General features: G+C 58.2%; 1 protein-coding gene across 1 annotated transcript in view; it reads left to right on the top strand.

Moving 5' to 3' along the window:
* Positions 1-682: 682 nt before the first annotated feature.
* The window catches only part of SND1 (staphylococcal nuclease and tudor domain containing 1), a 231,867-nt gene continuing 210,225 nt past the window's right edge, over positions 683-22,324 (top strand). Inside the window, exons 1-3 of the mRNA XM_090041370.1 lie at positions 683-892; positions 19,039-19,188; positions 21,785-21,905. Of these exons, the coding sequence (XP_089897496.1) occupies positions 818-892; positions 19,039-19,188; positions 21,785-21,905 (346 nt within the window). The 5' untranslated portion in view covers positions 683-817. The remainder of the gene's footprint in view (positions 893-19,038; positions 19,189-21,784; positions 21,906-22,324) is intronic.

Raw genomic sequence — 22,324 nt, 5'->3', positions numbered from 1 at the left:
GGGAGACACTGTTTCCCCGAGCACCCCCTGGCATGACAAGGAACAAAGGACACAAATTATTGGAGAGGAGGTGTAGATTAGACATCCGCAAGAACTACTTCCCGGTCAGGGTGGCCGGGATCTGAAACCAACTTCCTAGGGAAGTGGTGCTGGCTCTCACCCTGGGGGGCTTTAAGAAGAGGCTGGATGTCTCCCTAGCTGGAGTCATTTGAGCCCAGTTTTTCTCCCGCCCAGGCGGGGGTCGGGCTCGAAGATCTGCAAGGTCCCTCCGACCCGACTGCTGTGATTCTATGATAAAACCAAGGGCAGGGCCACACTGTTGACAGGGGGTGTCCTGCCCTGCACCAGGAGGCAGTGGGACCCGAACTTGCATTGCAGCGGGAAGGAGAAGGGGGGCACTGCCCCGGGGGCTGCACACAACATGTGCCAGGACGCAACGGGGGCATCGCACGGACTCGCCCAGCAGCGGCGCGGGGACTCGAACCCGCGTCCAACCGCACCAGGGTCTCGCGCAGCGCCCTGTGCCGACGTGTCCCTGCCCCGCGCGGCCCGGAAGTCCCGCCCCCCGGCGCCCATTGGCCTACCGCTCAGGGGCGGGGCCAAACCCGCGGCTTGCCGATTGGCTTGGAGCGGGGAGCCCCACCCCGCCAAAGGGCTCAGCGCGCGTGCGCGCAGGGGGCGGGCGGAGTATAAAGAGGAGCGGCGCCGCCCCCTCCCCCTCGGCGCGCGGCGGCTTGAGTCGGCTGCGTCCGTACCGGATCCGTTCCGAACGCGCTCCGCTTCCGGTCCCGGCTCCGCTTCCGGCCCCGCTTCCGGCATGGCCTCCGCGCCCGGCTCCGGCCAGAGCGGCGCCGCGCCCGCGCCCGCCCTACAGCGCGGCATCGTCAAGATGGTGAGAGACGGGTGTGCAGCGCCGGGCACCGGCGTGCAAGCGCGCCCCCCCCCCCCTTCCCTGTCCCGGGTGTGTGCAGCGCCGGGCACCGGCGTGCAAGCGCCCCCCCCCCTTCCCTTCCCTGTCCCGGGTGTGTGCAGCGCCGGGCACCGGCGTGCAAGCGCCCCCCCCCCTTCCCTTCCCTGTCCCGGGTGTGTGCAGCGCCGGGCACCGGCGTGCAAGCGCCCCCCCCCCTTCCCTTCCCTGTCCCGGGTGTGTGCAGCGCCGGGCACCGGCGTGCAAGCGCCCCCCCCCCCTTCCCTTCCCTGTCCCGGGTGTGTGCAGCGCCGGGCACCGGCGTGCAAGCGCCCCCCCCCCCCTTCCCTTCCCTGTCCCGGGTGTGTGCAGCGCCGGGCACCGGCGTGCAAGCGCCCCCCCCCCCTTCCCTTCCCTGTCCCGGGTGTGTGCAGCGCCGGGCACCGGCGTGCAAGCGCCCCCCCCCCCTTCCCTTCCCTGTCCCGGGTGTGTGCAGCGCCGGGCACCGGCGTGCAAGCGCCCCCCCCCCCTTCCCTGTCCCGGGTGTGTGCAGCGCCGGGCACCGGCGTGCAAGCGCCCCCCCCCCCTTCCCTTCCCTGTCCCGGGTGTGTGCAGCGCCGGGCACCGGCGTGCAAGCGCCCCCCCCCCTTCCCTTCCCTGTCCCGGGTGTGTGCAGCGCCGGGCACCGGCGTGCAAACGCCCCCCCCCCCCTTCCCTTCCCTGTCCCGGGTGTGTGCAGCGCCGGGCACCGGCGTGCAAACGCCCCCCCCCCCCCCCTTCCCTTCCCTGTCCCGGGTGTGTGCAGCGCCGGGCACCGGCGTGCAAACGCCCCCCCCCCCCTTCCCTTCCCTGTCCCGGGTGTGTGCAGCGCCGGGCACCGGCGTGCAAACGCCCCCCCCCCTTCCCTTCCCTGTCCCGGGTGTGTGCAGCGCCGGGCACCGGCGTGCAAGCGCCCCCCCCCCCTTCCCTTCCCTGTCCCGGGTGTGTGCAGCGCCGGGCACCGGCGTGCAAGCGCCCCCCCCCCCTTCCCTTCCCTGTCCCGGGTGTGTGCAGCGCCGGGCACCGGCGTGCAAGCGCCCCCCCCCCCTTCCCTTCCCTGTCCCGGGTGTGTGCAGCGCCGGGCACCGGCGTGCAAGCGCCCCCCCCCCCCCTTCCCTTCCCTGTCCCGGGTGTGTGCAGCGCCGAGCCCTGTGCGCCCCCCCACCCCCTGCAGCCTCTTCCCAGGTCAGGGAGAGGCAGGATTGCCCGGGGCTGCCCGGCTGGGCCCATCTCTCCCGGGCGCACATGGCTGGGTGCAGTGCCAGTGGGAGGGGGTTGCCTTCTGCCCCAAGGCTGCTGTGTGTGCATGCCACTGCACCGTGGGTGCAGGGGTCTGGCACGATGCGGTGTGGCGGGGTGGCTTTTCCTGTTGGGCTGGGTGCAGGGGAGGCCCCTGTTTGCCTTGGGCTACGTGTGGGGGGTGGGAGGGTGGTGGTGGCTGGGGGTCGGTACTTGGCTCCCTGGTGCTTGTAGGGGTTGACCCAGAGACTGTTCACCCTGGCCTGCGCAGCCTGGTCTCTCCAGCCTGGTCAGGATGGTTCCTGGCGAGCACATCCATGCTGGGCTCCCCGAAGAGGAAGAGTCTGGGTTCCTGGCAGCCTTGCAACCTGCTGCCCGTGGCTGCCTGGCAATCCCAGGAGCTTGCTGGACTTCCTGGTTCTCCTGCCAGATGGTGATGGCTGGTAGCAGCAGCCCTGGCCTCTGGGGTGGGGTGGGATCCCCTCTTTCCTCCTCCCTGCTCTGCCAGCTGCTGCAGATGCTCTGTTGAACCACCTGTGGCAGAAACCCCCCGTGCTGCCTCTGGTGCCTCCAGAGCTTTGTGGCCACTGGGTGTTTGTGCTCTGGGAGCTGTTGGTGCAGGGCAGCAAGGTGATAAGCTGCTGGGGGGGGCATGTTTTGCAAGTCTAAAGCAAGGTGGTCATTTTTAAACCAGCTGTGGATTAGGACAAGCACCTGCTGCATGCATGTGCTGGGGGCAGTTCTTCATCTTTGTTCAGTCTCTACCCCTGAGTTTCAGATCCGGGACTGGGGGGAGGATGTGTATGTGATGGGGGAGGGGGGTGCCTCTGTGCTGGCTACTATCCCTTCCAGATCACCCAATGTCCCTCTTGCCTGATTTCTACCCAAAACCAAAGCAGGTCCTCCTGTCCCCCCCGCCCCCAGTGTTTGTTTTCTCTCCCCTGCTATCTGTCTCATTTTTCCACACCCTTAAGAGAAGCCTTTCTGTGCTCTGGTCTCTTGCTTTCGGGGTTTTGCTCTCGTGGGAGCAGGTTTCCTTTCTCTGTTTCAGCTTCACTCTGAGTGCTGCTCTGGGCCTCCAAGTGTTGCCAGCTTGCAGGTGGCCACTTGCTGGAAGCTCAAGGGTGGGGAGCTGAGACCCAGCAGGCAGAAACCCTCCTTCCTGCACTGAGGGCACTCATGTAGCATTGGATGGCTTGAGGCACAGGCAGCGGCGGGAGAGTTGGGTGACAGAAGAATTGTAGCCATTGCATGTTGTGGGTAAAGGGCAAGTTGGGCATCCTGCTTTCAGGCCTGTGCTGGTCCTGTGAAAGGGTTGTTGGGTTGGAGTATCTGCCCACCCAGTTCAGTGTGGCTGGGTGACGGCCCAGATGCACTGACCTGCCTGTCTAAAGCGGGGCCTGTTATTTCATAGATTTCATAGACATTTGGGCTGGAAGGGACCTCGGGAGATCATCGAGTCCAGCCCCCTGCCCAAAGGGCAGGAAGTCAGCTGGGGTCATAGGATCCCAGCAAGATAAGCATCCAATTTTCTCTTGAAGGTGTTCAATGTAGGTGCTTGAACCACCTCCGCTGGCAGACTGTTCCAGACCTTGGGGGCTCGGACAGGAAAGAAATTCTTCCTTATGTCCAGCCTGAAACGGTCTTGCAGGAGTTTGTGATCGTTCGACCTCGTCATCCCTTGGGGCGCTCTAGTGAACAGACGTTCCCCCAGATCCTGGTGGTCACCCCGATAAACTTATAGGTGGCCATCAGATCACCCCTGAGCCTGCGCTTTTCCAGGCTAAAGAGTCCCATGGCTCTCAGCCTGTCGGCGTAAGATCTGTTTTCCTGACCTCTGATCATGCGCGTGGCTCTCCTCTGGACTCTGAAGCTTCTCCACATCCTTTTTGACTTGTGGAGCCCAAAACTGGACGCAGTACTCCAGCTGCGGCCTCCCCAAGGCCGAGTACAAGGGGAGAATGATGTCCCGGGATTTGCTCGAGAAGCATCTATGGATGCACGCCGGCGTTTTGGTCCCTTTATCAGCCGCAGCATCGCATTGGAGGCTCATGTTCATCTTGTGGTCGATGATGACCCCCAAGTCTCTTTCTTCTGTAGTGCTAGCCAGCGTAGCACTGCCAAGCCTATAAGGATGCTGCAGGTTTTTCCTCCCAAGGTGGAGAACCTTGCATTTTTCGGTGTTAAACACCATCAGGTTCTCGTCTGCCCATTTGCTGAGCCTGTCCAGGTCAGTCTGGATCACCCGCCCATCTTCTGGCGTGGATGCTTTGCCCCAAAGTTTGGTGTCATCGGCGAACTTGGCCAGTCCACTCCTGACTCCAATGTCCACATCGTTAATGAAGATGTTGAACAGGATGGGTCCTAGGACAGAGCCTTGAAGGACCCCACTGGTCACAGGGCACCACTGTTAAGGTGGTCCTTTGGGCTCCTTTGTAACTACTTTGATCTTTTAGGAAAGACTGAGTGCCAGCTTCCCCCTGCACCTCCAAGTTGGCTGGAGCAATACATGCTGAGTACATGGGCTGCTCCTAGATGCCTTGTGTGTGGGTATAGGTCCCAGGTCTTCATCCCCTCCAGAGGCAGAGTAGCAAGCACTGCAGGCCATTTTGAATTGGAGTTGGCTCCTTCCTGTTTGTCCTGAGCCTCCCTTTTACTTCAGGACTGTGGCTGGTGTTTGCCACGTGCCTGAGAAGCCCAGCATGTGAATGAAGATTGAGTGGGATCAATCTGGACGTTGCACACTGCTGTGGTGAGGAGGGCCTGCCTGGCTGAGCCTGTGTGGCTGACCATCTACTCACTTGCAGCCAGCAGTTGGAGGCACTAGTGCCAGGGGCAGCTGGGGCTTTGACTTCAAGCAGTTAAGCTGCACTGAGAATGATCTTGTCTGAGCAGGGTGGTGCCTTCCAATGACAACTGTAGCTTGGTGGTATGAAGCCAGTGTGGATACTGGCAGGCAGGTGCTAGGATGGATGAAAGCAAGACTAGCTAGGGGTTGGTGCCAGCCTGTCTTGGGTTCTGCATTTGTACATGCACCCCAGGTGCTCTCTGCAGCTGCTTCATAGATTTTTTTTCATAGACATTGGGGCTGGAAGGGACCTGGAAAGAGCATTGAGTCTGGCAGGGAGGTGAGAGGATGGATAGAAGCATTTGGTGATTTTTGTGGTCATGGGGGTCCCAGATGCGTAAGAGGGGCTTCACTACTTTTTCTAGGCACCCAAAACTTTTTTTTCTTCATCGGGATGAATCTTTGCTTCAGGAGTTGCTATCCACACAGGGCTTGTGAACAGGGACTGCTAGAGGAAACCCAAGCCAGCTCGGCATCTCCTTTCCTCCTGGCTTCAGTAGACCACTATGAAATCATCTGCAACCTTCTGTGTGTAAGAGAGCCGGACAGCTAGATGCTGTAATGAGGCCTGTTGCATCCAGCACTGCTTTCTCCAGCAGCTAGAGCTATTTGGGGCCTGTCTCGGATTCACCCTGAATCCTGGCTCTGCAACGCAGATTGCTGTGGGAAGCAGTTCCAGGTTCCCTAGTAGTTGCCCTAATGTGACTCTGGTTGGGTTCCAAAGCTCAGAGGCTTACTCCCTTCCTGCTTGGTGTTTGGACTGCAATTAGAAATCTGCTGTGGTCTCCAGCAGAGCTGCCCACAAGTGCGGACCTAGTGAGACTGGGCCAGGTTGGAGGATGCTGCTAATCAGCTCGGCAACCTTGGTAAAGAGGAGAGGTTCTGGTGTCTGGCCCAGGGGTGGTTCCTAAGGATACCTTTGACTTGAAGGTGCGTTCCCCAGAGACTGCCAAGAATGCAGTCCTGGGAGCAAGAGGATGGACCAGGGCACTTGAACTCCCACTTCCCCCTTGCTGGATTTGTTGTCATGGAGTATGAGTGGGAGGCAGTCAGCTGCCTGCTGGGGGCATCTCCCTGGCATCTGACACTGGGGGCTGCAGCAGCTGTGTACTTTGTTCACCCCCAGCCACGTGCCTTTTGCCTTCTGTGTGTCTGTTGCTCTGTCTTCCAGCGACCTGTTGTTCTGGAGGTCCCTGGGGTGGTGCTATGCCTGCACCCTTGCTGGCTGCTCTGTCCAGCCTTCCCTGCAGCTGCCTGCTGCTCCCCATGCAGCTTCCATCCTTGCTGGCTTTGTTGCCCTCTTCCCTCATGCTCCTCATCATAGGCCTCTTTTGTGAGGTCCTGTTTGCCTACCTAGCCACCTGGATTGTCTCCTGTACTCCTCTGGCCAGGCTCTGCCCTCTCTGAACTGCTGCTGCCATTGCTATACCCTACACTCTGTGCCCATCTAGGCTCTCCATTGTAGGCCAGGCTTTCTTCCCCAAGTCCCCCTGCTCTCTTCACACCAGTGAATCTCTGCTGACTTCTCAGTCTAGGTCAATCGTGTTGCAACTGTCATCTTGCTGACCTGGCCTTGTCCCCGTTCCCCTCGGCAGGGCCAGCTCTGGCTCATCTGCTCACCCTTCCCCCAAGCATGTGAGTTCTCCCTTCCATGCCCTTTACCCTCTGCAAACAACTCCCATGCTGCTGGGCTTTCTCTCCAGCTCTATAAACCTGCTAGCAAGTCATTGCTGTGTAGGGGGGCAGTGCTCCACATACCCCCAGAGCAGAGACACCAACCTGCCTGAGCACATGCTTGCCTTTCCCTCCCTGTGCCTCTTAGGCTGGAGCAACTGTATGTTAGGAGAGCACCTGGCTTGTGAAATTTGTAGCCCAGCCCTGGTGGGACGTGGCCAAGGAGGGGGATGGGCTGCAGCTCTTCTCGGTGGGGGATCCTGCTTCCAGCTTGTTGGCCAGCAGGCTTCTTTGCAGCTGCTGGTGTCCCCTCAAGCTTCTCTGCATCTTTCTAAGTGGTTTCTAATCTGAAAAAGTAGAGGAGAACTGCAGGGTCTGAGGGGGATGGGTAGGGAAGCAGACTGGGAGCCTCAACACTTGTCTGAAAGAGGCTGGGGACTTCTTTTTTTTCTGGCCTGAGGGTGCTACAAAACCTGATGCATTGTTCTGTTCGCCACGTCTCCCAGGTATTGGGACTCTGGGGTGGGGGGAGTTATAAAAATCTTAACAGTGGGGCTGTAAGGGACCTCTGGAGGTTACTTCTAGTCCAACCCCCTGACTGAGGTCCATTAGATGCACAGCAAGTGCAGAACAAGGAGCAGTAGTCTCGAGTTGCAGCAGCAGGGTGGGATATTGGGGGGGGAAAAACTTGCTCATGAGGAGGGTGGTAAAGCACTGGGATGGGTTTACTCATGGAGCAGAGTCTCCATCCTTGGAGGCTTTGAAGACCTGGCTAGACAAAATCTTGGCTGGGATGATGTAGTCAGGGCTGGTCTTCCTTTGAGCAGGGGTTGGATTAGATGCGACTTCCATAGGTCCCTTCCAACCCTTGTTTCCTGTGACTTTTTTTCTATCCTGGGCCAGATAATGATGTTAAGTCTTAGCATAGCAGTGGGAGGTTGGAGCTCATCAAACCTGCCTCTTCCTGTCCTGCAGTCAATAGGCAACTGCTTGCCTTGGTGATCCCAGGTGCCCTAGAGTTAATGGTGGCGGATCTCTTTAAAAAAAAAAAAAAACGAAACCCGGGCTTTGCTTGGCCACAGGCTGCCTTGGCTCCTGACTCTTAAAGGTCCTAGAGAATGAGGGTTGGAAGGGAGTTCAGGAGGTCCTTTGGTCTGGCCTGCTGCTGGGCTGGTCCTGCTCCGAGCTATGCATTTGTCCTCCAGCATGCTCCGTCATGCTGTGCTCCCATTCCAGGCCCGTTGAGATGTAGATGGATGCAAGGCACTGTCTAGCACAGCTGCAGGGCTGAGAGGTTGCTCTAGGGCTGCGAGGGGTTGTGACAAGGTGCTCCAACCCCATGTCTGCTCTTGCTATGCTCTGTGCTCTTGGCCTAAAAATGCATCGCCTTGCTTGACCAGCTCTTAAGGGACAGCCACTTGGATGCCACTTGTTCAAGGCTTCCCCATGGAGGCCCCATGAGATTCCTCTGTGCTTTGCAAGGTCGAGGACAGCTGCAGATGGGTGCTTGCCCCAGTGCCTGAGCAGATTGCTGGTTCCATGCAGGCAGCAATATGAAGCCATCAACTCTGGTCACTGCAAAAGGCATTTGCCCTTGCTGCCCTTGGATGTCCCCTGTCCTCCTGAATTGGGCAGTAGGTCCCTGGCCTGGCATGCCTCTGTCGCTTTTCTGGGCTGCTAGCATTGTAGCAGTTCTTTGGGTAGCATCAAGCACTCTGGGGCTTCCTAGCCTGTCAGGTGCAAGGGCTAATGGCATGGGTCTGTCTGGGTGCAGCAGTGGTCTCACAGTGCCTGAATGGGGAGCTGGGAGAGTAGGTGGAAAGTGAGTGAGGTGAGCTAACAGCTCTGGCTTTAGGAGACCCTCTGGGCATGGGAGGGAGGTATGGTGAGTGGAGCAGAGAGGACACATCTAGACGAGTGCATGGTTGCAGCGGCTGGGATGGCAACGGGCATCTGACAGAGCTTGGGGGTCTGGTGCGAGATGTAGACCAGGAGTCTGGAGCAACAGTGACAGGAGAGGCAGAATGCCCTGGGTACATGGAGCCCTTTGCAGGAAAGCTCTGGCTGGTGGAGGCCTGTTGGCATCACTGGAGCTGGGAACTGCAGATGACGAAAACAAGTGCTGGCTCTTTGGATCTGCTAAAAGGTGACAGCGGCAGGGAGGAGAGAACAAGAAGGTGGCTGGAAGGACAGGGGGGTGAGGAGACCCTACCAAATTGACTCCAGGATGAACGTGGGCCGGCGGTGTGGAGAGGCGGTCAGGAAGGCCAACTGCACCTTGGCATGCATCCACAGATGCATCTCGAGCAGGTCCAGGGAGGTGATCCTCCCCCTCTATGCGGCACTGGTCAGGCCGCAGCTGGAGGACTGCGTCCAGTTCTGGGCGCCGCACTTCAGGAGGGATGTCAACAGCATGGAGAGGGTCCAGAGGAGGCCACTCGCATGGTCAGGGGCAGCAGGGCAGGCCCTACGAGGAGAGGCGATGGGCCCTGAACCTGTTCAGCCTCCACAAGAGAAGGCTGAGGGGGGATCTTGTGGCCTGTTACAAACTAGTCAGGGGGATCAGCAGGCATTGCGGGAGCACTGTTCCCCTGAGCACCGTCAGGAGTGACCAGGAATAATGGTCACAAGCTGGCAGAGGGTAGGTTTCGGTTAGACATCAGGAGGTGCTACTTCAGTCAGGGCGGCTAGGGTCTGGAACCAGCTTCCAAGAGAAGTGGTGCTGGCTCCTACCCTGGGGGTGTTTAAGAGGAGGTTAGATGAACATCTTGCTGGGGTTGTTTGACCCCAGTACTCTTTCCTGCCATGGCAGGGGGTCGGACTAGATGATCTGCTCAGGTCCCTTCCGACCCTAGAAACTATGAAATCGCAGGGCCACTTCCACAGCTGGCATCGGGTCTGAGGAAATGGCTGGTGGAACTGTCCCAGAGTGGAGGTGCCCCTGCTGCACCCCCTTCAGAGCCATGGCCGGGGTGACCTGCCCTTGCACCAGCTTTCTCCACCGGCTTCCAGCAAGGGCTTAGACAGCTGGCGGGGTCGTGTACAAGGGGATGTTATTCTGGGATCTGTAGTGGACTGAGTGGCAGCTGCTATCCAGGGCAGCTTGCACAGCAGGGACTATACTAACTTCTCTCTGCTGCATGAGATGATGAGAAACTTCCTTGTGGCTACCTGGAGATGAATGAGGACCAATGAAGCCAAAGCTGTGTGAGCTGTGCCTGGCAAGGATTCCCCTTGGGGTTTGGTGAACTCAGCCCCCGTTCAGGAGTTCCTCATCTACCCACTTCTTCCTTCTGAGTTCAGGCCCCGTCTGCTGCATGCCCCACCTTGACTTGCTGCTTTTAGGACTACCTCCACTGCCCAAGCCACTCTGTGTGTGGCTGCTCTAGTTTGGTTCATCTCCAGTCCTAGCATTATGGCTGAGGGGTGGCCCTTGCTGTGGGGTGGGACAGGCACAGAGCAGCAGGTGTGCAGTGCTGGGGGGACCCCCCACAGCTGGGGGAGACTCTTCAGGGGGAGTGGGGGCAGAAGTTCTTGTGGCTGAGAGCAGAAGCTGGAGCTCTGGGTTGCAGGGATCTCTTGGAGGGGTTATGCAGCCTGTTGGAGCTGGGGGGGGAATAGGAGGGAGCTGTGGAAGCTGGGGCTGGGTGGGGGTCTTGGTCCCTGCCTATCAGGCAGTGGGGGTGGGGAAGGTGCTGCAATGCCAGGGGAAGGCCTGGGGCCAGATCCTGTGGGAATCCACTCAGTTCCTTGGCTCTGGCTTCTCCCTGAAGCCTGCCTACTGCTGCTTGGACTAAAGGTTCCCACAGGGCCTGTGGGCCTGTCTTGCAGAGGGTGCCTCCAGCTCAACAAAACTGTCCAGGAGCTGGGCTCAGCTCTTAATATCCAGAGGTGCCAACCTCCTCCTTGGCAGGTGGGGAAGATGATCCTAGGAGGCCAAATGACTTGCCTGGGGTGGTGAGGAGAGCCAGTGGCAGGGCTGGGGGCAGCCTTCAGGACCCACTGACTTAGTGTTCCTGCAGAGCTGGGGGCTTGTCCCTGGGGTCATCTGTCATGTGCCAGGCTGTTCCCCAGTCCCTACTGGTTTCTGCTGCAATGAGGGAGGGGTGCATGTGATACCTGATGGAGATGCCTGTGCCTTGCATGTTCACCCTGGAACCTAATGCAAGTGTTGCAGGCTTGGACAGCAGTGAAAGGGGAGTGAGCAGGAATGTGCTGTCCAGCTTACTGCCTTGGTCTGTCAGTCACCGGTGGGCTGGCCCCCTCCTTTAGGTGGAGTTGCCTTGCTCCTCATGGCTTGCCAGCAGCTCTGGGCTTCCATTGCCCCCCATCCTGATGCATCTGGCTTTCCCCCTCTCTGCAGCGGTCCTAGGGTCCTGCCACTGATTCTCTTAGGGACTCCCTGACTGCTGGGGACTAGGGGAGGAGTGTCTTTGCAGGACAAGAAACCAATTCTGTGCTCTGCCTTGAGCACCAGCCTGGGATTTCTGCTGTCGGGAAGCTGCCTGCTCTGATGTGTTTCTTACCTGGGACAGTCCCAGGTGTGTTGGCCTGGAGTCTCCTACCCCGGTGAGCAGTCGAGTGGAAGGGGAATCTTCTTGGCTGGTGCCTGTGGCAGCTGCGATGCTGCCTCCGGTACGTGGGCTCTATCACCAGAGCTTCCTTGCTCGGCTCCAGCCACTGGGTGCAGCCGCGTCCGGTCTGGTCCTGCTGGAGACGTGCTGTCTGCTGCTGTCTCCTGCCTGCTCAGTGTCCTCCAGGGTGATGCCGCCTCTCCAGCTCTGGTCTGGCTGCCACTAGCAGTGGTGCCAAGGTCCATGGCTCCCCTTATCCCACTACCCCAGACAAGCTAGGACATGCCAAAGCCGTGAGGGAAACAAGAGTGTGCAACTTTTTGGGGGTGAGGGTCCTTGGTGGCTGCCGTGGACTCCTCCCCAGAAAGGACAGCTGCATCCGTCTTCTGTGGCCTTCTCAGTGGATTTATGTTCTGCTCTGGGCTTCAGTGCCCTGGGAAGTGGCCAAGAGCTGGTTGCCCTCTTTAATGGGGTATAATGGGCAGCCTCTGGGCCATATACCTTCCTGAGCTTTCCAGGGATTCGGACACTCTGCTTGAGAAACAAGCAGGCTGCCCCGGCGCAGCTGTTATGCACCTACCAGGAGCTCCATTGTGCTGGGGTAACCGTCTGGGCAGAGCAGGTGTCTCTTTGTGGGGTGTCTGGCAGGGGTCCGTCCACTGCAGGACTGCTGTGGCATGGGTCTAGCCATGCCCTTGACTACTTGGAGTGGGTGGGAGTCTTCCAATAAGCTGTTTTTGGAGTCAGCGGCATTTACCTGCCCATTCATTCTGCCTGGCTAGGTTGGAACTGCTTGGCGCACTCTTTTGCAAGCGGGGAGAAACGAAGATACTTGTGGACAGACTAACCTCACTAGCAGTAGTAGGGCAGGGAGCTGCCCTGAATGCTGGCTCTGGCCTGGTCTTGTGGCAGGCTTGATGGGTGGCCAGCCTTGGCTACTGGAGCAGTGCCTGGCTGGCCACCCACCAAGTGTTGGGGTCTGACAAAGAAACGGGGCATGATACTTGCGCTGAGTGCTGAGCTTTGGGTCAGTCCAAGGCAGCGGGGCCTGCTAAGGCAATTTGCTGACTCTTTACCCAGCTGAACCAGGACTCCCACACCACACATCACACCAGCCCTCGAGCTGACCCAGGGTATGGGGTGGGGTCATTCTTGCCATGTGGAAGGTGTTTGGCATTCCCAGTTCATGGCTTCACAGGGTCACCAGGTGAGGCTGGGAAGGATTTCTTCCCCTGCACAAATGCTCTTGGTTTCTTGGGGGCTTTTTTCTTCTCCAGCACTGGGATATTGCTTGTAGGGATAGAGGGGAGCTCCAGAAATTGCATCTAGTCCAACCCCCAGGTCATCTAGCAAAACGGAGACCCCACAGAGCCCTAGAACTGGGGAGCTGCACAGTTGCCCCTGGTCCCGGTCCCAGTCCCAGCCCTGCCTGAGGCAGGATCAGCCTCATCTGAGCACTGCTGCTGCTGCTGCCCCCCCCCCCCCCCCAACCGTGTCCCGTCTTGGAGCCACATGACACAGTTGCCCCTGCCCCTGGGATACAGGGGGGTCATGGCACCAGTGTCCTGCTGCCAGGGGGATCATGAATGCTGCAGAGAGCCTAGGCTGAGGCTGTGCCCCCACTACAGAAGAAGGCAAATGCCCCCCAGTATAGACCAGTCTGAGGGGGGGGGGGCGGATCCCCCTCCTGCCCCAGGTGCAGCATGGGGCTGAGTCTGAGCGCAGGGGCAAGACCCTCCAGCCAGGACCCTCAGGGGTTGGTGCCAGCGGCAGCATCGGCGCAGCCCAGCCTCATCCCCAGTGCCTCTGGGAGAGGCATAAAGAAAACCCCACTGCCATACAACAATATGGTAGGGAATTCTCTCCCAGCCCAGAAGCCTGGGAAATGCCCTAGATTGGTGGTTCCCAAACTGACAGGTTGTGCACCGCCAATTAAAAATGATAGTGTTAAGTACCACCTGCAAATTTGTCATCTAAAGAAATTAAAATCAAATCTGTTAATGCGTACTGCTGACAGACTGGCCCTATACCATGGATTGGGAACTGCTGCCCTAGATCATCCCTGCCCAGTGCCTGTCCACCCTCTCCTTGAGCCTCTCCAGTAGTGGAGAGCCCACCCCTTCCCAGGCATCTTGTTCCCCGCTCTGGTAGCAGGGAAACATCACTGCTCCACCCCTGCCCCATTGGAGCCCCTTGTGACCCTGGGCAGAGCATCTTCCTTCTGGCTCTGGCTGGGCCAGCCTGTGGCAGATCTTACTTTGCTTTGCAAGATGGGGATTGTTTCCCCTCCCCACCTTGTTAACTGGTTGCTGTCCTGTGGTTGCAGTGATGGGGCGTTGGCCGTGCCTGCCTCTCCCCACTTACTCAGTCTGCTTACTCAGTCTGCTGAGGAGAGAACTGAGTGGGGATTGAATAACAGCCTTCAACTCCAGAGCTGGCTGAAGGAGCTGAGCCCCTGCCTTGCTGCAGTGGCATGGCCCAGTGCCATGATCCTTCCATCCCAGGAAGCCTCCCTCTGCTCTACCCTGGACCCTGGTGTGTTAGAGCAGCCTGAAGGCTGCAGTAAGTCTGGGAGGTGGGAGGGAAGCATGTGGATTGGCCCAGGCCCTTCCCCCAGCTCTGGGGTGATCGTGCCATAGCCGGGCATGTCTGTTCTGGTGGCATGGGGTGCCATTGGGTCTGCACCCTGCACCAGAGAATTGGGCTCTGAGAAAGCAGCCCCTGGAAAGTCTCTCCTGTGCATGGCCTCTACCTCAGCCCCTCTCATGAAGGAGAGCCCATATCTTCCTAGGATGCCTAACTTTTATTGGTTGTTGGATGAAACCAGCAACAGCCTTGCACTTCGGTTCCCTATGGCCTATAAAGGAAATATTACTAGTAATAACAGCTGGGAAGCCTTGTGTCCTGAAGCACGGAGGCTCTCAGGATGAGGATGTGCTCTGTGCACAGTCTGCTTTCAGGCTTGGGTTGAAACTGGAGTCCCTTGGGCTTGTTACCAAAGTCTCATTTCCTGTTTGTAGGATGAGGGCTGCTGCAGTCCAGGTGCAGCAAGTCCTGATGTGAACGGAGACAGATTTCACTTGGTGCTGGATTGCAGCTGCTTCTGGGGTGCAAGGCAAGCTGTCTAACTGCACACGAGGGGAAAAATAAGTCTGATCCAATGCATACTCCTAAGGGAGCTTCAGATGGGCAGAAAGCCACTGCCCCACCTGAGATCAGGCCCTGGGGCCTTTTGTGACTATGTTGGCAGCCACATCGCAGCCAGCCAGTTGCATTTTAAAAATATCACCCTCCCGACACTCACCTCCTGGCAGGAGGCCAGACCTAATTCAGTGCTGGGGAAACCTTGCCGACTGTCCTGATGTGCTGTGATTTTTCTCTCTCTTTTTAAAATAAGGCATATTGTGATCCATACAGGTGACTGTACATGCTGCAACTATAGAGAGCCCCTCTCCTTGCTGGGCTGGGGTTGCTCTGGCTAAACGGAGCTGGCAGTGCTCCCAGAAAATGAAAACTGAGAGGGAAGAGGTTTCTTGGCCTTCCTGTGCTGTTCACGACGGAGGGCCCCAGCACTTCCTAGCTTCCGGGCTGGAGTCTTGGAGCGGCTTCGTGGCATTCCCGTTCAGGCCTTGGGTTAGCGTTGTCTGCCAGCCGCCCCGCTTGCGTGGGATGGGGGACTATCAGTGGCTCTAGCTTTTTTTAACTACAGGAAAACTTAATAGAGCAGTTTTTCTGTTCTAGAAAAAAGCTTGGAGCCAACATCAAGCCAGAGTGGCTCTCGCACTGGATTCCTACTTGAAAAAATCTGGGTTTATCTTGTGCATCGAGTTTGCACACCTCACAATGCTAGCTAATACATCTCGACACTCTTGAAAGGATCTGCCAATAGAGGCACCCCAATAGAGAATCACTGCCTCCAAACACAGCTAGACCTTGTGCCAGGTTCAGACCAGCGTGGGAACGGTGTCCTTGGGCAGCTGGCTCTGGGCGGTCTCACCCTGCGAGCCCTTCTCTCACCTTTGTAAGAAGGTGCGGGTCTGTCTTCCTACCCATGTGTTGGGGGAGCCCCTGTATCCCCAAGGGTTCAGTTAGGAGCCTCCTGTGCTGGAGGACACCTTGCTGCAGCGTTTGTTAGCTGTGGACTTCATTGGCACAAAGTGGTGGAGGTGAGAGCACAGGCAAGTGCAACAAGGGACCGGGTAAGTTCATGGAGGATCAGTTTTTGTGGCTGTTGCTCAGGACAGTTAGAGGTGTCCCCTCTGGCATCTCTAACCCCATAAGGGTTGGTGCCAGGGAAGGGATTGTGTAGGGCGTGGATCACTCTAGATCGGGGTGCTGGAGCAGTGGCCATTAATACCACCACCACTCTCCCCTGGTGCTGAAATCTCAAGGCCCCACTGTGCAGCTGAATCGTGGCCAGGCCCCATTTTCCCTTCAGTGTAGCTGAATTGGGGACCAGGGGCCAGATGTAGTCCCCCAGTGGACTGGGCACTGGCCATCTAGCCTGCCAGGGTAGAAGTTTGGGCATCACTGCTCTCCTTGCATAGCTTCACCCCTGCTGCCGTCAGAGACGGGCCACTAGGCTGGATGGAGCACTGTCCTGGCCCTTTTGAGGGAATGCTGGCTGGTGGAGAGCAGAGACGGGCTTGGCCGTCTCCGTGCGGGGAGTTTTTCTCCTGTTGCCCGTCTTGAGGCCTGAGCTTCTGGAGACGGTGATGCCAAGGACGTGGTCCAATCATAGGGTTGCTCTGTGTCAGGCCCTGTGCAGCCCAGGTGCGTCTGCTGGCTGATCCTGCACTTGTTGGCTGCCCCGTCCTGCACTGATATGGCTCTGATTCACGCCGCCTCTGCCTTGGGCTTCTGGCTTTGAGCCTTGCAAAAGCAGTCTGCTGTGCAGAGCATCTGCCTCTCTCGTTCCCAGCTGGGAAGCAGCAGGGCTTTGGGAAGCTGGAGAGGGGGGAGAGCAGGAGTGCTGACCGGGCAGGCGGGGTGTCTGCTCCTGCCTGCCTGGAGACTGGGTTGGGAGCCTGCTGCTTTCATTGGTATTCTAGGCACTTTGGGAAGACAAGGAGCAGTCTGCAAATGAGGTTAAAGGCATCTTGTTCTTGTGCGAGTCCAGGGTACTGGGTGTTCTGGGCAGGCAATGCTTGGTGCTGGGATTCGGGAGGCCACCGCCCATGGTGGTCTCCCCGGCTGGGTCAGATGCTGGGGCAGGAGCATCTCGCATAGTGCAGCATGGACCTAGTCTGGAAGTGTTCTCCCTTGCAGGGGAGGGCCCTGCCACCCAGACCCTGGTGCCCATGGCCAGTCGGGCAGCCTCCAAGTGCTTGCTGCCTCACTGGTGCCTGGGGGGTTTCCTCCACAAGCCTTTGGAGTCTAGCTGGGGCTTGGGCCTGCAGCTGAGCCCCTGCTGGAGGCTTTCCGTGCCAGTCGGGCTCGACTGCATAAGCTCAGGCTGTGCCATGCAGACCCTTGCCTTGGTAAAGTCACCGGTGTGTGCGACAAGCAAAGAGCTCGGCCTGGGGGACTAGTGGAACCAGGATCCTGGAGAATGTAGTCAGCGGCAGCGATCCCTCGATTTCGAGGATGATCTCTCCCATGGCTCAGTGTTGGGTCCTGAGGTGACTTCAGAGTCTGATCTTTGAGCTCCAGACCGGTCCACAGGAGTTGCAGGTCTTTCTGCAGGGGGGAGGTAGGCTAAGACTTCTCTTCTCTTTTTTTTTTTTTCCCTCCCTCTTTGCTTTCATGGCAAGATGCTTTAACCAAGCAGCGGCCTGCTTTGAGAGAAGTTTGAAGTTAACCTTTGGGGTAAGTTGGCAGCCAGCTTCTCCCAGCTCTTGATGTTGGCATTTGTTTTCTTGAGGTCTACCTTCAGTGCGTTCTGGCAGCATTTCCCCTGGCCACTGTGAGATCTCAGCGTGCAACTAAACTGGGAGGAGAGCACTTATTTTGGGACTTGTCCAGTCCAGCAGAGTTGGTGCTTGAGGATCACTGCCTGGATGTTGGTAATACCTGGCTTCAGCAAGGAAGGATGCTGGAAGCATCGGATGCAGAAGCTTAAATCCCAGGAGATCCAGACCCTAGAACTGAAACATCACGTTCTCCTAAATGCCAGTGTCCTGGAGGGAACATGGCTTCAGTTCCCTGGCCTGGATCTTCTGGGTATTGAGTCTTGGCATCTGGTTTCTTATGGCCATAAGAACTGGACCCGTCTCCCCTGGCTTCAGCTATGTGGTTGGAAAGTCTCTTTCAGTTGGTACCGTTGTGGGGGGGCAACCTGAGCGGCGTCCCTGAGAGCGGCTTCTTTGGCGTGTCTGAGATCCTTAAAGGAATTGCAAGTTCCCTCTAGTCCAGGTGGATCAGAGCCTTTCCTTAACTTTTTAAAAAGTTTTTGACATGCAGTTTCACAGTTCTGGTTTGCTTCCTGGCTGAGGCCCCCACCTGTTATCTATAGGAAGTGCTGGAGTCTGTCAAATTGGAAAGCTGCAGTGCTGGAAATGTTCAGGCTTCTCTAGAACTTTCTCTCCCCTTCCCCCCCCCCCCCCTTGGGGGGACACAAGTGAAGGAGGTGCATGCTCACAAACCTGGCTGTTTTTGTGGGGGGGTTCCCCCTAAAACTTTGCCTATCCTAGAGCTCTGGCTGCCTGTTCCTCTGGTCACTTCTCAAAGTAGTTAAATCCTGTGATGTTTCTCAGCTGCTAGGACACTCGCACCCTCTCCCGTGCCCTTCAGTCCATTGTTGTTCAGTGCCAGAGATCACAGGAAGGCTGAGAAGGGACACGAGTCCAGTGTTGTAGCCAGAGGCATTCTTTGCTTGCACACCATGCTTGCCAGAGCTGCTTCTGGTTGTCTTGTGTGGCCCTGCTGTACGCTGGCGATTCACAGGGGTGAAACGGCAGAGCCGGGTGCCAGAAATAGAGAAGCAAAGCCCTGCTGGGAGTAAAGACTTGGCCTTGAGCGGTAGCTTCCAGGCACTCCAGTGCCTGCCCTGTGCTGTGCGCCTGGGCACACGCCATGCACATGTGCATGGATACTCGGTGCAACCAGGGTGTTGGGCCCCAAAGGCTTAGCTCTGAAGGTCAAGGTTGGGTTGGTGATGGGGAATTTGACTCGGCTCCCTGCATTGCCAGTGTTGGGGAGCAGGGTGCTCGGGGCTGCACGGCACCGACTCTTCTCCAGAAGGCCCTGGAGCCTGATTGGCAGCAGGACTGGACCCTGGCATTAACGAGAGGTCACATTCGGAGCAGCCTTCCCTACTGGGTGCCTGTCCCCTTCCTGCCCTTGTCCTGTGCACATGGCTAGTGCTCTCCGCCATTGCCCAGGCTTTACTGTGGGGGGGTCACTAGGGCTGTGGCATCTTGCACGTGGAGGTACTGGGCTTCTGTCCCAGGCTGAACGTGCCCTGAGTGAGCTGTGTAGGTCTGAATGGCACATGGCAACCTAACCTCCTTGTAGGCTGGAAGGCTGCAGCCTGGGGAGGGGCTGCTTTGGGAGCTGGGTGCAAGCAGGGTCTGTGATAAAACAGCAGCACTTGAATGCCAGCAGCGCCTGCAGCTGTAACCCTAGATTTGGGGATAATGAGGGGGAGGAGTTGGGACCTCCTGGATTCATTGCTGCATGGATGTGCTTGTGGGGAGAGCTGAGGGGCTGCGGACATGGTGTCTTTGGTACCTGCCTTGGGCCAGGATGAGCGCCTTTGTGTGATGCTTCGCTGGGGATACTGCCAGAGCACTGAGGTCCTCTCCCTTGTCTCGCAGGTTCTTTCAGGATGCGCCATCATCGTCCGTGGGCAGCCACGAGGAGGGCCTCCCCCTGAACGGCAAATCAACCTCAGCAACATCCGGGCCGGCAACCTCGCCCGCCGGGCCGCGGCTGGGCAGCCAGAAGCCAGGGACACCCCGGATGAGGTAGGTGTCTCTGGGTAGGTTGGGGCCATGTTAGCACTATCTTCGGGGAAGCCCGGGGCTGTGATCTGGGCTGGTTTTTGCTAGAATCAGTGACTAGAGAGAAGTGGGGCAATACGAGCCCTGCCTAGATGGTCTCTGATCCTGGCAGTCCCTCCCAGCCATCAGGGAGTTGCACCCCTGACCCAGCGCTCCAAAGATCTGGGACCAGGCACTCACGATGCACATGCTAATGCAGAGCAGGATGGGAGAGGAAGTGGGGCTAGAGCTTCAGAGCTGGTGCCCTGCCTTGGTAGGGCTGCTGTGCTAGCTGATATTAGGGAAGCTCTCCAGGCTGGTCCATCCCAGGGTCGTGGTTAGATCACCCCTTCGGTGTCACTTCTCTTACTCCCATGGTTCCCGCTAAGCTGCCTGGCAGGCATGCTTGGCAGCGTGGCATGAGCACGCCTGTGTGGTCCCGCAGCTTAGAGGGGGAAGACGGCTTATTCCCCCTCCCACAGTTTCAGCTGGGAATGGTGATCAGTTGTCTCAGTCTCTGGAGTAACTTGTGTAGGAAATCCTAGAGAAATGGGCTGGAAGGAGACCTGCATAGATCATCTGGTCTCCATCCTCTGCCTGAACTTGTCACAGGCTGGCTGGTTTGATACTGGCTCCCAGAGCCATCAAGTGAAACCAGCTCTCCCTACACTTGTTCTAGGCTCCTCCACCTGAGGAGGGATCAGGCTTAGTCTGGACTGCTCCTCTGCAGGACAGTGAGGGTGCCCAGCTGCCTTGCTCCGAGCCCCCACTGTTAAACTGTGCCCATTGAGAACAAGCGTATTCATTGCAAAGCAGCCCCAGGCTTGGCTTCCAAGTGGCTTAACACTAGGAAAACTTCACAGTTAGGGTGTCCAGACTGTAGAATAAACTCCCTCCAAAGTGGGTGCAATCATTTACCCCGCAAATCTTCAAGCAGAGACTGAACGGTCACTTCGCTTGGGTCACCTGACCTCTGTTGTTGTTCCTGCTGGCTGTGGGTGGGGGGTGGACCTGATGATTTTGCAAGGTCTGCTACAGCCTCTTACAATCTATGAATCTCCTGTGCCAGCTTACAGCCTCATATCCCCAGGGAGGGGGTGGCTGGATGAGGGAGACTCATCCAGTGCAGAAGCCTAATTGGCTCTAGATGGGGGAGTATTAATCACAGGCAGTTAAATGCTCTTCTGGTAGTGCATTTTCCTGCTGCCCTTGCTAGGCTAAGCCCTGCAGGGTTTTGGATTAGCAGTGGGGATCTGTCACCCAGCCGCTGCGCTCTGCCCCGAGGCTGGGCCTGGAGGGAGCTTCCCAGGGTCTGTGCAGGAGAGCTGAGCACCAGTGCTCATCACTGAAGACGGCTCTTAACTGTGCACGGCACTGCAGGAGCTGCCTGGCCCAGAGCCTTTTCCCCAAGCCTGGCTTTTCCCTGCACAGCTGTGTGGACCAGTTGCAGGTGTCCCAAAGAGGCGCCCTCTGTGAAAGCCCTCTGGTTGCTGTTTCTGAGAAGGCAGAGCGTGGCTGGGGGTGGGAAGTGAGTGGGACACGGGTGTCAGCTGCCTCTGCCTTACCCAGAGTTGTTTTGGGGGTGATGTGTGCCAGTCTGCTCTTCTGGCCCTGTGTTTGGCTCCTGATGGTTGTAGCCTGGCTGGGCACTTGCAGAGGATCACACGCATCCTCTCCTGCCTGCTAGCCAGAGATGGGGGATCTAGCAGCACACTGGGCCCTGGATGCGGCCTGCTCCCCCTGCCGGCCTCTCCGCAGAGAGGCGGTCCCCTGAGGGTCCTGCTGTGAGATGAGGATCTCTCCTCCAGTGAAATTCTGCCCGTCAGTCATGCTAATTGTTTATTAGCTTGTCACAGTCTCCTCCACCCCCCCTGCTCCTGCAGGGAGGCACTGATGCCTTGTGTGTGCTGCTGCAGCTGTTCTCCACCTGAACCTGGAGCAGGTGGCTGGGAGGGAGCAGAACCCCCATCTTCCCCCTTCAAGGAGGCAACGTGGATGCAGGCAGCTGACCTGTTCCCTGCCCAGCTTGGCTCACGGGCATGGGGGCTTCCACCACCGGTCCTGGGGCAGGTGCCAGGCCTGGGAAATGCTTCCCGAGTCTGTTGTGAGTCACGATGTCCTGGCCTAGTGGCTTCTGGCTCTGCAGCCTGTTGCATGGCTGAATGTGAAGGAGGCAGCAGGGAGGGGTCCAGTCCAAAAGCTCCTTTCCCAGTTGTGTCCATCCTCCTCCTGTTTGGCTTGAAGCAGATACTCCAACCTCTGGCCACTTTAAGCTGGTGTAGAACAGAGTCCTAGAGCTGGGGGGCTGGCAGGGAGCTCCAGAGGTCACATCCAGTCCAAGCGCTCCCTGAGGCAGGATCCCCTCTGTCCATACCAGCCCAGACGAACCCCGTGTCTCATCTCTGAGCGAGATGAGCTGCCCTTGGCCCCAGGAAAGCAGGGGGGCTGTGGCTGCCAGTATCCTGCTGCTGCCAGGTGTGGGGGTTCATCGATGCTCCAGAGCCCAGGCTCACAGTGCGCAGGGATGTTCTGCACCCTCACTGCCCTTGGCCGAAGTCTGAGCTCTTCTTTCCTTCCTCAGCCCTGGGGCTTTCCAGCGCGCGAGTTCCTGCGCAAGAAGCTCATTGGGAAGGAGGTGTGCTTCACGGTGGAGTACAAGACCCCGCAGGGCCGGGAGTATGGCATGGTCTACCTGGGCAAAGGTGAGTTGCGGCCAGGGGGTTGCCAGCTGCTGGAGGGGCCTTGGACTCCAGCCAGGTGATGGGCTGCCCTGCTGGAGCCCAGGGGCACCACGGAGCTCGGATGAACGTGGGGCATGGCTGAGCACTGGTATCCTGTTGTCTCGGGGTGAGGGGCATTGTGAGACTTTCCTGGCTGGCCTCCTGCCTGCTGTTGCTCTTGAGGCTCGGGCTGCATGGGTCATGGGGCAGCTCCGAGGCAGCTCCCTGCTACCAGCCTCCTGGAGCCTGAGTGCGATGCAGAAAGAGCGACTGAAATCCACACTCAGTGGCGAAAGCTCCAAGAGGCTGATTTGTTTCCTAGGGTAGCAGTTAGTGGGTCTGCAGAGCCATCGGCCTGGCTCGGCGAGACCATTGAGGCAACAGTGGGTGATGCGTTAGGT

Source organism: Crocodylus siamensis, chromosome 4 (genome assembly GCF_052110815.1).
Source record: "Crocodylus siamensis isolate JL-2025a chromosome 4, ASM5211081v1, whole genome shotgun sequence".
Classification (NCBI taxonomy): domain Eukaryota; kingdom Metazoa; phylum Chordata; order Crocodylia; family Crocodylidae; genus Crocodylus; species Crocodylus siamensis.
Note: the sequence above shows the minus strand (reverse complement) of the source record. Positions and strands in the feature narration are given on the sequence as shown.